The sequence below is a fragment of the Drosophila virilis genome, chromosome 4, assembly GCF_030788295.1.
Source record: "Drosophila virilis strain 15010-1051.87 chromosome 4, Dvir_AGI_RSII-ME, whole genome shotgun sequence".
In the NCBI taxonomy this organism is placed as follows: Eukaryota; Metazoa; Arthropoda; class Insecta; order Diptera; family Drosophilidae; genus Drosophila; species Drosophila virilis.
In genome coordinates, this window is record NC_091546.1 from 17,335,972 (window position 1) to 17,350,788 (window position 14,817).

Sequence of the window (14,817 nt, forward strand, 5' to 3'; positions counted from 1 at the left end):
ACGCGGACGACTGCATTTATTTATATTTAATTATATATTTATTATTGGTTGACAAAACGAGTGTCAACCTAAGCATTAAATACATAGAAATATAACAATTTTAAAGTTAAAACGCTTTCAGAGTACACAAATCTTTGATTTTCAGCTCTATTAAAGCTAGAAACTGATTATATAGTTTGAATTATATATATATCATTGTGTATATCCGAAACAAAATTTTTTAATGATGGTTTTTTAAAAAGTTTTGCAATTGAGATACTTGGAGATACTGGAGCACAACATTTTTGCAACTTCAGCCCCAAACCTTTGAGGTATCAGTTTTAGAGCGATCAACTCAATAAATCTAGACGAGAAAAAGCTAACTGGTAACTGGACTGGGCCGGTAGACTAGTCTACCAAGGAACTTGTCTAGAATCTATAGAAATATGTGAGTAAGTCTTGAATGCGACTATCTCTTGCCCTGAGTGACATACAGGGAACTGACTGCAACGCGGCACAGGATCAGGCTGATGTGCATTTGCATAAATTACACACAGTCACAAAGTTACGGTGATACGTAATTAAAGCCATGACAAGCAGCTTCATTAACAATTCTGTCTCTTTCCACAGTAACAACAATTTGTTACTCTTCTCCGTTTTTTTTATCCGGGTGCACCCAGGCCAGAAGCAGAGAATCCAAGGAAGTCCTGCAATTTGAACACATGCCCGGACTGGTCGGCACGTTTGAGTCGTCCCTTTTGCCTGCGATGAGTTACTGCAGGTAAGCTTATAGCCGCGTCTGTATCCTGTTTGCTGGCCAGCCATGCGCGATTCCAAGTTAAGCATACCGCAAGAGTCCTTAGACTTCGTGGATTGAACGCAACTCGCCAAGTATGTGAAATATGCAGAGCAATGTGTCCACTACTATCACAACTCTATTCTTCTTCTTTGTCTAGTCGAACCGTGAAGAAGATTACATATATAATTTTAGCAGTTTGTAAATTTCACATATGGTTAAACGAAAAAAAGTCACAGTATTCACTCATGTTTCACGCCTGCGGGTGAAATCTTAAATCTATATATATATTTGTATAATATTTTCACCCTCGCAAGAGGCATTTTCTACAATTCGTTCTTATTTCTTATTTTCTCAGTCTAGTTTTGTTTATTTTTCTTGTAATTTTCCCTTCAATTGTGAGTTTTGAAGACTTTAAGCAAAATTCCCTACTTTATATACATTTTGTGTGAAAATTATGCCCATTTCTTTGCTTTGCACGTAGCTTGCCTATAAAACTTCAGTCAATTTAATTTTATTTAATTTACATATTTCTATGGGAGACACATACTGCAAGATTTAAGTTTGTCCTCACATTGTTGTTTGGCTCAAAAGGATGTTGCCAGCTAAGTGTGGAGGGCTAAGAAACTGTCTATTCGCATGAATGAATTGTTTGTGCATTTTTGGTTTTGTTGAATTGAATACCCTACACTACATGGGTATATCATGTATTACAGAGATAGTCACATTATATCTACGAAGTTATTTGATATTTGTCTTCAGACTTGTGGTAATTAACTATTAGCTTTAAGGAGAGGGTATAAATAGGACATGATAGTATGCAAATAAAGGAATCTCTGCTGCTTTAAAGCCTTTGCCTTTTATTTTATTCATTACAATTGGCTTTTATTTGGTTTGCCTTTCCACTAAACCTAACAATTGTTGTATAAATTTTTAGGGAAGTTTGTAGAATTTTATTCAACAACACGGCATGTTTTAAACATTTATGAAATTTTATGCCATATTTTGAGCATTTTGCGATGGCAATAATACAAATGGCCAACAGCCAGAAGCTACAGCCATACGACTTCAAGTAAATGTTCATTTTATGTTTAAAGTTTAAAATTAATTTAAAAGCGAAACAAGAATAATCTGCTTAAACAGTGTAATATAAATGCATGCATAAATTATGGCTTTTAGAATAGACATTTGTTTTAATTAATTTAAAATCGCATAAGTTTTACCTTTCCTTAAGCTTTTCAACACCTCGCAGTTTATGTAATTGATTGTATTTTTCTTTTACAACGTCTTAATTGGAATCTTATCTCAGCAAAAGTCAAATGTCGCATCATGAAAATTCGTGGCAAGACTTTTGCGCAAATTACAGACATAAAAGTCGCAGCCCAAAGATAACCATAAGCTTTAACAACGCCCCGGAACAACGAAACAGGGCGCAAATAACACGAATAAAACCAAAATAAAGATTATTTTCGATACAGACCCATATGGGCATATGCTCCCCATTGATTACAGTGAAGCAAATTGCAAGTGACATGTCAACAATTGGATTGCATGATAGAACATGAACATTTATGGCAGAAGCAGGCAATTGTCTGAGATGAGCAGCTTCATCAGTCGCATGACTGATAAACAGGCTAAGGCAGCATTACGTATTAACGGAATAGTCATTATTATCAGGAACAACATTATCAACAACATCCATTCAACGAGGAGCAGCAGCAGCAGCAGCAGCCAGTCTCATTCACAAACAAAGTCGACTTGGCTGAGCAGCTCTCACCGATTGCCAATGGGCATCCAGTTGGCATTACAAGCACTTCCGGCATGAAAGCAATGGACGAGCCATCTCTTGTGTTGCCAGTGGTTATCAACGGCAAAGTAGAAGCAACTACATCAACAACTATGCCAACTAGTTCGGTCACAGCCAGCCACTGGGTTGTTATTCCAATGTTTGCGGATATTGTTAAATTGGCAATGGCTGAGTTGAGTTTTCCACATTAAATTTCAACAAGAAAAGCCATTTTTATATTCGGACTGTCCATTTACACAAATGGTTATAAGGATCTATATAACACCTAACACCTATTGTATTTAAATGGTAAGGATATTAGATCTGGGTTCTCAGCATATAAAATCACTAGTATTTGATAGGTTCGGTTAAGATATTTTTAATTTAAGGTACACTAAAGATTAAAGACCATTCTATACATATGCCTCATTGACTTGTAAATATGTAATTGTTTCTTTGCAAGATATGCTCTGATGTTGAAGAGAGTGCCCTCTACAAGGATAAAGAAAAACCATTTCGATTGAAATGCCTAGAATATACATTTATGCACACCCTTGTCAAAATAAATCAGATATAAAACTAATTTTCCTTAGATATATTAAAGTGGTCCGATATTAGGGAAATTTTCTTTGTCAAGTAAATATCATAGGTTTTTTTAAATTTCTTTGAAATATTGAACGCCATTTGTTACTCTCTAGTGTCGCCGTGTTTTTAGCAGTATAGAAACATAATTAATTTATTTTCGTGAGTTTTTGGATGTGGAAATATTATAAGAGACAAGCTTAAGATATCTTGATCTCAGGATATATTGAAAAGCAAAAAAGTTGTTTATTACAGAACTCAATTTTCATTAATTAGTAAATAAATATCTTAAATTTTATGCCTTTTCATATTTATTTTATTAATTTAGTTGTTCTACATTTGCCAGCTAAAATATATCAAGCAGTTTATCTGCCTGATAAATATAAGATTGCAGTGCTGCCACCTTTCAGCGATTTACATGTGTGGCAGCACCGTCAACGCAGCTTGCCTTCAAATCTTAATAGCTTAACCAGCTTCTGGTATACACTTAATTTAACTTCCACCTATCTGACTCCTTCATGGCATCTAAAAAATGCTCCAACCCAGTCTTATATATTTTAATTTCGCAGTGAAAAATAGGTTTTCGCTGGGTTTTATTGTTGGCCGCCGCAGGCGGAAGACTTCAAAGTAAACTGCGCTTTCCGTGTCCATAAAGAGTTGGATATATGTAGGCCTTGCTCCATTTCCTTCTTTTTTTTGCGCACTCCGCAGTCTGAGGTGCATCGGAGCTGTTTCCTGTGTGCCATCCTTTTGCACCGTATTTTGTCATGTGCACATTCCGTGAAAAATATATCAACTTGCAGATGGAGCTGACAGCTTCAAGAAGGATTAAACTACTTTTCTCACTAGCAGCACAAAACATAGCACAAGGCACGTGGTATACTTGGCCGGAGTTTGTTTTTTATATATATATATATATTTATGTTTTTCAGTTTTGCTGTCCTGCTGCTAGAATGCTGTTTTCTTTACTATGTCCTGCAGCGTGTTCAAAGAGCATGTTTATTATTTTTCCGACTTATGTATGCTGAAGATGACCTTAGGTTATAGATACAGTTCATGTATGTTCTTAAAGGTAAGGTACTTTACGGGGGATTGAAATTACAAATATTAAATATTTTAAAGACATGAACTTTAATGTGCACAATTAGAGGTAAGCTGCTTTATTTTTAAATTCAAATTTTTTGGAATCGATCTTTCAACCAATTGTACTAATTTTGGTCAAACCTATTTGTTTTATTTATTATAGTTGTATTTAATCTAAAATTGAAAACCATATCATGGCCCTTACAATGCACAAAATATACATTCGTTTTAATATTAATATATTTCTATTTATATATAAATAATAATTTGTAATTACGTACTCTCCAGTAAATCCTCCTTTGCTCAAGCCACCGTCTCCTCCTTTGGTCGAGTCGTCTCCTCCATAGTTGAAGCCGTCTCCTCCATTAACAGTGAAGTCTATGGGACTTACTTGAATTCCTGAGAATCGCGTAGAAGGGTGTCTGTTAAAAATACGTTTTTTATTTGAACATGCAACGCAGCATGCATACATGCATAGATGTACACATACATACATACAAACATACATACATACTTACATACTTACATACATACATACATACTTACATACATACATATAAACATACATACATACATACATACATACATACATACATACATACATACATACATACATACATTCTTACATACTTACATACATACATACATTACAATAAATATACTTAAAGCATATATATTTTTATAGCAGGGAATACCTGACTGCGCCCGTGGCAAGTTTCATGCTTAAGATTTTAGATGTATGATTTTCCCCCAGAGCAATTCAAATTCTACTCGCATATTCCTGAACTCCACGCCTTAAGTCAAATTTAGCAATAATAAGTTGAAATGGAATATTTGGAATGGCCGCGCTATGCAATCGAATCAATTTACATTAATATGGACATTTGGTAAACTTCGAGAATGAAATGCGGAAACTGAAATCGCGAAAAGAATTGTGAAAAACTTCCGCAATAGAAAACAAATTCCAATAAAAGAGTCCCGTTCGTAGTTAATGTAAGCTTCATATACAATTTTAAATAGTTTGCTTCATGAAAGTTTTAAGTTTGATTAGCAAGCTTCATAGCTAACCAACAATTATGTTATCTTAATCATTTCTAATCCACTTGCTGAAAAAGAAATAAATTGCAAAAAACATACGTTTTTGGCAACATAGAATAACAACCAAGTTGCTGGAACAAACAGACACGATGAAATGGAAGCGCTGACAGGCGACAATTCGCGAACAGCCAGCGGAAAATTCTGTGGCACAGACTGTGGGTACACTCTGTGGCAAGTGCCGCAAAGGGCTTCTGTTGCAACTCGGACACGTCTGCCATAGTTAATTGCTCAAAATGCAACATACAAGCAAGTTTATTAGATTTTTTTTTATTAAATTTAACGAAACACTTGGCCGTCTAGCCAGTATCTGACCGCAAGCTAGGCAGACCGAGGCCGAAAATAAGAGGAATTGTGACCAACTAAGATTGTCAGGTATTTACACTCCAGTTTAATATTGAGAAGATAGAAATAAAATATTAATGAAATTCGTTGCGTATAAACGAAAATAAATTAATTCATTTTGTTATAAGCAAAGATCTGTTCAAATGAATATGCAAATTAAATTACCGAAATGAACAGCGCAAATTTAAGTGAACATTCTGACAGCTAAGTTTCCTGACACATTGCGCAATATAAAACTTAAATTCAGTTCCTTGCAGCTTCATAAATTTTACGAGTAGTCGAATTTGTTGTTTACATACAAATCGGCATGGAACCCATCCACATTTATTGGGCGCTATCGTGCGTGCCAAAAGTAAATAAACGAGTGGAGACTCCTCGGGTGTATATTGAATAACATGATGATACACACACACACACGTGCCGGACCAGCAGCCATGGATGAATAAATGTCAAACATTTTCACACGCATCACTGAGATTTTCTGCCCATTTTTCATGCGTCTATTTTTCACAACAATTTTCCGGGCATGTGTCTGTTTGCTTGTGGTGTACGCACGAGCTCCGTTTTTAATCAAGTGGACAATCAACTTAGAAAACACTCTATGTGCCAGTTTTATATGCTCCAAACAACAACTATATCATAGACAGGAAAAATGGGGGAAATTCATTTTTCTGCTTCATGATGCGCGCAGACAAAACACAAAAGTTTCTTATGCCAACACTTTGATTTTCATGCAAGCGCTGCCAACTTCTTTCTTAGCGCAAAAATTTCTTTTTATAAATATGATTATTTTCAATTAAAAATTATCCTTAATGCATAAAAACGAACGCATAATAGTTATATGTTAATTAAATAGGTTCGAAATGCATTGAAAAAGTCTTTGTAGTTAACGTTTGTTTATTTAATATACATATAAACACGTATATTTGCTACACACATCAATTTGTTTAATATACGTACATACAAATCGTACATGTATTTATTACACACGAATATATTTTTGTTTTATTGTGGACAATAAAGCACATAAATACAAACTACACCGATTGCTTCGCATATAAATATAGAGAACTTTGTTAATTTTGGTATACAACATTCCATTGATATTTAATAAACAGACATCGAGGAAAAGTTACACGTACAAAAATTAGACAATTTTTGTTTCTCTATTTGAGATTTGAAAATGCTTCACTGTAAATATTATACGTACATTTATATATGTATATATACATATATATATATATATATATTTATATTTTTATAAAAAAAGGGACTTGTAAATCATATACACATATAAAAATCTACAATAAGGCAATTTACTTATAGGTTGCGGCCAGGGACATTTAATTTATTTCAACTGCACTTGTTTAGTTTGGCTTTTAAATTAGCATTTCTTACAAATAAGTACATGGTATGTGCGTTACTAACTATAATATAAATTAACGGTTTTAACTAAAACGTTTCGCTTTTTATATATCAGTTGAAATTTGCCAAAAAAAAAAAAAATGTATCCAAAATCAAACAGTTAAACGCCATACAATACAATTCAATGCTCTGTTTTAAATGCACTTTTAAAAGTTTACATTCATATAAATGTCCGCCTCGTTTACACCAAATATGATAGTGGTTTTATATGTATTGTGTTTTACTTTGTATAAGACTCATTTGACAGCAACATGGAATTTTGGCAAAAACAAAATGCATTTTTAGTTCAGCGGCATTACAAATTTTGACAGAGTATGGGGGTTATCCGACTCTTTATGTCGACACTTTGCTTCCACCTGCATGCATCAGGACCAAAGAGCCGACCATGGCAACTAGCGTGCGATCTAGCCAAGTGACCGGATTGGGATATAGGAAACCGCCTTCATAGAATCCTAGATGACCGCCATGTGCCACTTCAACGTATGCTGATTTTTGACGAGTGCCTGTAAAAAAAAATTAATAGTTTTAAATGATTTAATAATATGCATATTGCAAAAAATAAAAAATAAAACAATCAATATTAATATAGACAAAACAATATCTTATACAAAAATAAAAAAAAAAGAAACACCTTGTTTCGCAGCCGGTAGGATTCGAACCTACGCTCCCAGAGGGAATCTGATTTCTAGTCAGACGCCTTAACCGCTCGGCCACGGCTGCTTGTGACTACAGCACAGCAATATGCCAACTTGTGCAACTGTTGAAGCACGTATGTTAACTTAACAGAGGGTAATTTTATCGAATCACGTAATGTTATTCTAACAGCGTAATGTTACGTTAAGATGCTATGTTAAATTCTCGATGGCCAAAACAAAAATATTGTTAATGTAAAAAACATATTTGTAATTTAAACAATAGCTTAAATGTAGTGTCTGCCACTTACTCGCATACTCCTTAATTGGATGCAGCAACTCGACAGGCACCAGCGGATCATCCTTGGCATTAATATATATCATCGGTTTTTCGATAGTGTCAAAATAGAATAGAGATGAGCTCCACTTGTAAAGCTCTTGGGTCGACGCAAAGTTATAGACACGTCGCGTATAAGCCTCATCTAGTTCCGGCAGTGTTGCAGCCGCTATAATCTCACGCTCATTGAGATTATGACGTGCCTTCACCTCATCAGAGAGCAGCACATGACGATGACGCAAAATGATGCTCTTCACGTTCTCGGTCATGATATACAAATAGAAGCGACGGAAGTTCTGCCAGTTTAGCAGCCATTTGGTGCCCCTAAAATAATCAAATGCCAAAAGTTAAAGAAGTTATAAAACCAGGTGGAAACACAAACTGCTTACTCGACGGCGTTGTAGCCCTGGCATATAGAGATGCCGCCAATGACACTATTCGGTTTAGTTTTTTGCATTTCGCCCATGTACTTGGTCACGAGATTGCCGCCCAAACTGAAGCCAACGGCGACTATTCGATTCTGGTGATACTTTTGATGTAAATGCTCCACCATGGCGGCAAAATCCTCCGTGTGGCCATAGGTGAATATGCGTGTCGAGGTTACTTGTACGGTACGCAGGGCGCCAATATGATTCATAACGGCACAGCGAAATCCATTGCACTGGGCCAAATGCACAAAGGTGCGTATATAAACCGATTCCGAACTATTCGCAATGCCCGGGCAAATAGCCACAGTAATGTCATCTAAAGACGGTGTAAATAATAGAGAGATATAGAAAGAATTGACTACATCGGCTGGGATCAACGACTTACCCTCCTGCTCCTTCAGCGGCTGATAGAGATCGTATGTTAATGTAGAGCCATCGGGCAGCGACAGATAGACGCGCTCACCCAGCGGCCAGGGGCAACGTACACGGCCAACAATGCTATGTAATACGGTCTGAACATGACCGCTAAAACCCCATAGGCGTGGTGGGACATACCTGAAAGAGTGAATTAAATATATTAAATAAACAAAAGAAAATGAAGCATTGCGTGTTATTAATTATAGCCTGTGAGCCAGTCAGCTGTTTTTAAATCAAGGCAAAAGCAAAAGCAAAGCTATGCATAATTTATAACAGTAGACAGTTGACTTAACAGCAGCGAACTGTTGCCCATTAACAGCAGTAATAATGTTAAGAGTGGCACTACACTAACAGCTATTCGTGAGCACATGAAGTTCGTTGCTTGCTTCACGCCAGTCACAAGCATCGGTGGTTCAGTGGTAGAATGCTCGCCTGCCACGCGGGCGGCCCGGGTTCGATTCCCGGCCGATGCAACTAAAGTTTTTTTGGTTTTTTTTTTCTTTAAACTCTGAACATCTGATGACCTTGACGGAACCAAGGCCTGACTGCGGGCGTGCCAAAAATAAATATGCAAATAAGTACTACATATTTAATACAATTAAATTGTTCATATTTTTAGATAGTTGCTTCAATTGTAGGATGCGGTTGTTGCAGTAACACCATTGTCAACATTTTGGCAAACAACACAACGCTGAGCATCAATTGAAGTCAATTGAGCAGCAACAAAATCAGCGCCATTGCTGTCAGGCCTGCAAAAACGTGAACCATACCATGACTGTAATACTCTTTCGTATACGCGGGACGGTCAAAACGTTTTCCCCTTTTCAATTATATTCAATCAAAATGGTAGCGTATAGGATTGGGGACAATTATTCAAGGGAATATTCACAAATTTGAGGGTAATTTACAATAGCAATAGCGAATTGTTAATCTACAAATATAATATTAACGATGCGTGTAGTATAATTAGTAGATCAATGACCATTAAATATTAAAGTGTGTTCAGTGCGACTGGATTGGGGTAAACAAAATTGTTGAGCTATAAAAAACAGCTGTGAAAATTCCCAGCCTGGCTGTCAACAAAAATTTAACATTTTCGTTAAATTTTAATTTAAATGATAACACAACACACGTAAATTACACAGTTAGATGTATGTCCATATGTATGTATGTCGGTGTGTGCATGCATATGCACATATACATGCATACATGAATGCATATGAGTCATCCAAAAAGTTTGCACCCCTAATCAAGTAATAAAAACACAAGAAAGAGCGCCAAAACAAAAACAATAAGTAACTTAAGCTTATGTGGACGCAGTTGTGTGAATGCAAGAGAAAGAGTGGAATAGAGAGAGCGAGAGAGAGGTAGGGAGTGAAAGGGGGCGATTGCAATAGCTGCTGCTGCTGCCGATGATGATGAGTTGTGCGTTCGCGCTTAAATCGCTTACGTAATCTTTGTTGTCAAACAAAAGCGCCTAGGCAATACGCCAAAAACAAATCGACAAACAGGTAGCCAAAACCTCAACCGGCAACGAGCGGTACTTTTATATATACATATGTATATACATAGCTGAAGAGAGTGTGGCAAACGTTTGCCGGTTTCATGAATGTATACCCTGCAATCACGCACTTTGGGATCTTACAGACCTCAGATTTCTATTAATGTTGTTTTTTTTTTTTTTGAAAACTTGACCTTTTTTCTTGGCGAATAAATAAAGAGATTACTTAAGGGCATACATTTTTGAAAAAGTTCAGAGGCTCGTTCATATGTATAAAACAACAAGTGGGTGTTTCCGGTCTCTTGACCTAGGTACAGGGTAGTATCTAGTGGTGTTATTTGTTACTAAGTCATTTTTGTACACATGCAGACATATACAGACACATGAATGTGCGTGTGTGTATTCCTTTAATTCTCGAACGAAGTCTCTCGCACGCGACAACTAGAAAGTCTGTTGGAAGCTACCAGGCCAAAACGTTGCTAGGCGTTGCTCGCTCCGACTTAAGAGAGCTGCGCAATTATGATTTGCACTTTGCACCGTTCCCTTATCACCGTTTGACCGAAAGCAGAGAGCAAATAAACCTGAATACAAAGCTTGCTAAAAATTGTTGAATTGCCAAACCTTATGGAGAGAACCGAAAGGCAAAATAAATACATGAGAACGAATGTATGTAAGTAAATATGTATTTGTGTTAATAAATCACACATACATACATACATACATACTTATGTACTTATATGGATTTTGCAATAAAAATGGGTGAAAAATTTCCAGGCGCGTCTCTACTGTCGCCAGAAAATGTTAGTACACTGCATATTTATAAAGGAAGTCTCTGATATGGGCGCTAAAATTATCTGTGCTGATTAGCTATTGGAGCTAAATTTTTTCAATGTATACACTATTTATATAATAATTAGTTATTCCACAATAGTTTAAGTGATATCAATACAAATTTCGAAAATAGATTTATAATGGATTTGGCAGACAATTTAAATAACAGTAAACATATGCCACTTACACTGAACTATCAAATATGTTGATTGATCTAATTGCTAGAAATACGCTGTCATCGTAATATATTGTAATCGAATACTTATGCATGTGAATAAATCGGCAAGCATGTGTACGTAGTAGGCTAAATTTATAAAAATTCATACATTTATTTGTATGCACGAGTGTGCTTATCATGCGACTACGTTTCCAGCTTATAAATCAAATACGAGTGAAAATCCTACGATTGTGAATTAAGTTTATTATAAACTATAGCCAAAAATTCCTAATTGATAAGAAAATTGTAAATAGTGTACATGCCCATGACCATTTTACGGTTCATGGTACGGAAAATTGCAATTGAATCAAATACGAGCGAGCTGATTAGACGGTTAGTTTAGTTATTAATCAAGCGACAATTTGAAAAAATGATTAAATTTTGATAATCAATATTACTAGCCAACAATAATAACAAAGATCTTTGTAAATAGAGGCCACTAATTGCGGTTAATGATTCATGTGCCACGGCAGCTGCCGCCGATTACTTGAACTTTGCGCATGTGACGCGGCTGCGTGTATGTGTATTCACAGTGAATAATGCACAATTGGGTCTGGCTTGTAAACATATTAGCGAGCTGAAATGCAGCAATTTGAAATGAAACGTAATTACAAGATGCACATCAGTTATGAATGAAACCGGTGAATAAATTACATTGTTGAAGATAAACAAAAAAATTTACGAGCGTCCAGGGTCAAGTTCTACCTAGTAACACGAAAATTCAGACAAGTTGTTTTGTTCAATTTAGCTGTTCATGATAATGCAATTAACTGCCAGAGTTTCTAAGCATATTGCAATACGAGTACTTTCTAGTAGGCTACAAACACAATTTCTTAGTTTTCGAAGTAGGCAAGTCTATGCCGAATTAAAGTTCAAGCTGATTTAATAAATTAGCAATGTCATTTAAAAGGGATTCATATCATAAGTACTAAAAATAAAGCTAGCATTCGTTTAAAATTTGAGTATTTGAATATATTTATAAGTATATTATGAATTTATGAGTGTGATCCGAATTATACCAACTAGCATACATTTTTAATATTTGACTTGAATATCAGTTTTTAAAAGTTGTTTGTATGTAGCAACAATTCTTTCCACTAAGGAATGGATTTTCACAAAATCCAAGTCAATGAAAATTAAATTTAAAAGTGGCTACTGTCAAATAATTATGCGCATGTTTGCTGTTAGCTAACATTTTGGCGTGGCTGTAATGTAGATGCCACATACAGTTAACAGCTGGGCAGTGGCGTGAGATCGCTGCACTCACACACGCACACGCACACGCTCACGCACACATAAGTATACATGTGCAGTGTGTGGGAGGGAAAACAAAATCAAAAACAAATTGCATTGGGCCCACATATCGATATTGTTAACTTTTATGTACATCTGCTTGTGTTGCATTTTCTATTGCTCTACTTACGGTTCGCGCAGCACCGGCGCTATTTTGTACAAACAATCCAGGAACTGCTCATCGAGACACCAAACGCTCGGCTTCAGTGGCTGGCTGTGTACATTGAGGATGCGGAATAGAATGCACACGATGACAGCGATGAGCGTTAAAAAGGCGGTGGACATCTTTAGGTTTTCTGTTCCGCACCTGTAGGTGTCGCTTGCGACCTCAAGGATGTTGATGCGTCCTTCTACCCTTGCAGCAGTCGTTGTTGCTACTCAACTTGTCACTGCACCCTGAATATTACAAAATTCTGGTTATACAAATCAGAACTGCGGCTTATGAGTTATGATTAGAAATGTGACTTTATTAATTTGTGTTGTACACAAAAAGCTTACTATGTTTTACAGCTGGCAAGGCGGGCGGCGGCTGTAAAGTGTTTGTGACTTTCTTAACAGGCACGCATACAACACGCACACGAAGCGGCAATTGCCGCAAAGAAAACAAGGTCGCGATTCAGGACACACGCGTTAGTAAACTGCACTTATGTATGTAAATCAATTATTTACACCGTTTGTCTTATCATATACAAGAAATTTTTTTCGACTTTAATTCAGCAGTGTTACTCAGTCAATGGTCCTCAATCGTCTGGTGTTGTTTTCAACCAGGTTATGTTAACTAGCAGGCGCTGTTTTACTCAAAATGGCACTGTTACGTTTTTTGTCATTTTTTAGTACATTTTATGCAGGCAAACTGTATTTGCGCGCCAAGCATATTTTCTATTAATGCCGTTTCAAATATTTGGAACAAATATATTTTGAATTTAACATCCAATTTACATATTTTGCACAATTATTACATTTTATTTCTTATTATCAGATCAGATTACTGATAACGACTCACATATAAAATACATATCATGTGTACAAATTTCATCATTCATCTTAAGACTTTTATCAATGTTCCATAAATGAACGCAATGCTCCCTCTTACCTTTATTGTCTGGTTGGGCAACATACCAGATCAAATAGGGAGCCTTGCGACCGGTGGTAAGTGATATATATAGTCCTTCTTTATAGAGATCATTGACGTCAAGCCAATAATTATGATTGTGGTTTAATTTGGCTTTTATTGCTCCGTACTCTCTTTCATTTTGGATGCTAGCCAGGTGACCACCACGTTGTTGGCATTCGTATGCCGCAGCGAACCAGCTCATCTTGTGTCGATCTTCAATATAATAATATTTCGAACCTATTTTCGTGAAATGGCTGGGATGATCTTTTCGTTTCCTTTCGATCACTTGCAACTTTCCTTCCTGTTGAGCAACCTTCTCTTGTAGTACCAAAAGCTGACTCGTAATATTGTTGTACTTAGTTTGGATGTCATCGAACTTCGACTGCAGGCCTACCAATTGTTCCTCAATCTTTATAAATTTTGGTTGGACATCAGCAACCTTTTCATGTGAAAGTGTCAGCTGCTTGCCAAAGTCTTCCAACTTGGCTTGAGTATCTGCATTCTGTCTGTCTTCGTGGCTAGCGACCTGTTTCTGCAATATGGCCGTCTGTTCCAGCACAGGTTTCACTATTTTGAAACAATATTTGCCACAAGTATTTTCCAATTCACTCGGCTCCTCACAGGACTTTGACAAAGACACATTTAGCTGCTGATATTTAATGATTAAAGACGAAAACCTACCGAACTGCTGCCTATAAGAGCTGCCTCAGAAATTAGAAGCGCGATTAGAATAATGTACATTTTGTTTGCTCTCTATTTTCAGAGTTTACCAAAGAAGTCAACAGACAACTAAAATGAATGCACAATATGCTGCATTATATGTATACAGTGTGTGCCAGTATTTTGATATTGTTTTTATAATCTTTGAATATTCTCTGCATTCTTTAGAAATGGTAGACGAGGTTATCAACTTAGCAAAATATGAGGTTCATATGTTATCAAGCTCGAACAAATAT

At 36.2% G+C, this 14,817-nt stretch overlaps 1 protein-coding gene and 2 non-coding genes across 5 annotated transcripts; 1 reads left to right on the forward strand and 2 right to left on the reverse strand.

Moving 5' to 3' along the window:
* Nucleotides 1–6,545: 6,545 nt before the first annotated feature.
* Hydr2 (abhydrolase domain-containing protein 2) lies at nucleotides 6,546–13,500 on the reverse strand. 3 transcript variants are annotated; one of them, XM_002051578.4, is made up of 6 exons: nucleotides 13,246–13,500; nucleotides 12,878–13,143; nucleotides 8,874–9,043; nucleotides 8,450–8,804; nucleotides 8,035–8,384; nucleotides 6,546–7,594 (listed from the first exon to the last, which is right to left on the reverse strand). In XM_002051578.4, exons 2-6 carry the CDS (start codon nucleotides 13,030–13,032, stop codon nucleotides 7,425–7,427), a joined length of 1,200 nt encoding a protein of 399 aa, XP_002051614.1. In that variant the 5' UTR covers nucleotides 13,033–13,143; nucleotides 13,246–13,500; the 3' UTR covers nucleotides 6,546–7,424. The 3 variants fall into 3 exon arrangements, with proteins under 3 accessions (XP_002051614.1, XP_015028223.1, XP_032293543.1); XM_015172737.3 differs by having other exon boundaries at nucleotides 12,878–13,160; XM_032437652.2 differs by lacking the exon at nucleotides 13,246–13,500 and having other exon boundaries at nucleotides 12,878–13,179.
* Nucleotides 7,730–7,811, reverse strand: TRNAS-AGA (transfer RNA serine (anticodon AGA)). Its single transcript has one exon. It is a non-coding gene; the product is annotated as a tRNA-Ser (tRNA).
* TRNAG-GCC (transfer RNA glycine (anticodon GCC)) lies at nucleotides 9,308–9,378 on the forward strand. Its single transcript has one exon. It is a non-coding gene; the product is annotated as a tRNA-Gly (tRNA).
* Nucleotides 13,501–14,817: the final 1,317 nt, after the last annotated feature.

Coding starts and splice junctions, on each gene's coding strand:
- Hydr2 (XM_002051578.4), bottom strand. CDS start 13,032: ATGTCCACCGCCTTTTTAACGCTCATCGCTGTCATCGTGTGCATTCTA. Junction 8,385..8,449: donor CAGGGCTACAACGCCGTCGA/GTAAGCAGTTTG, acceptor TGATTATTTTAG/GGGCACCAAATGGCTGCTAA. Junction 7,595..8,034: donor TCCAATTAAGGAGTATGCGA/GTAAGTGGCAGA, acceptor TTTTTTTTACAG/GCACTCGTCAAAAATCAGCA.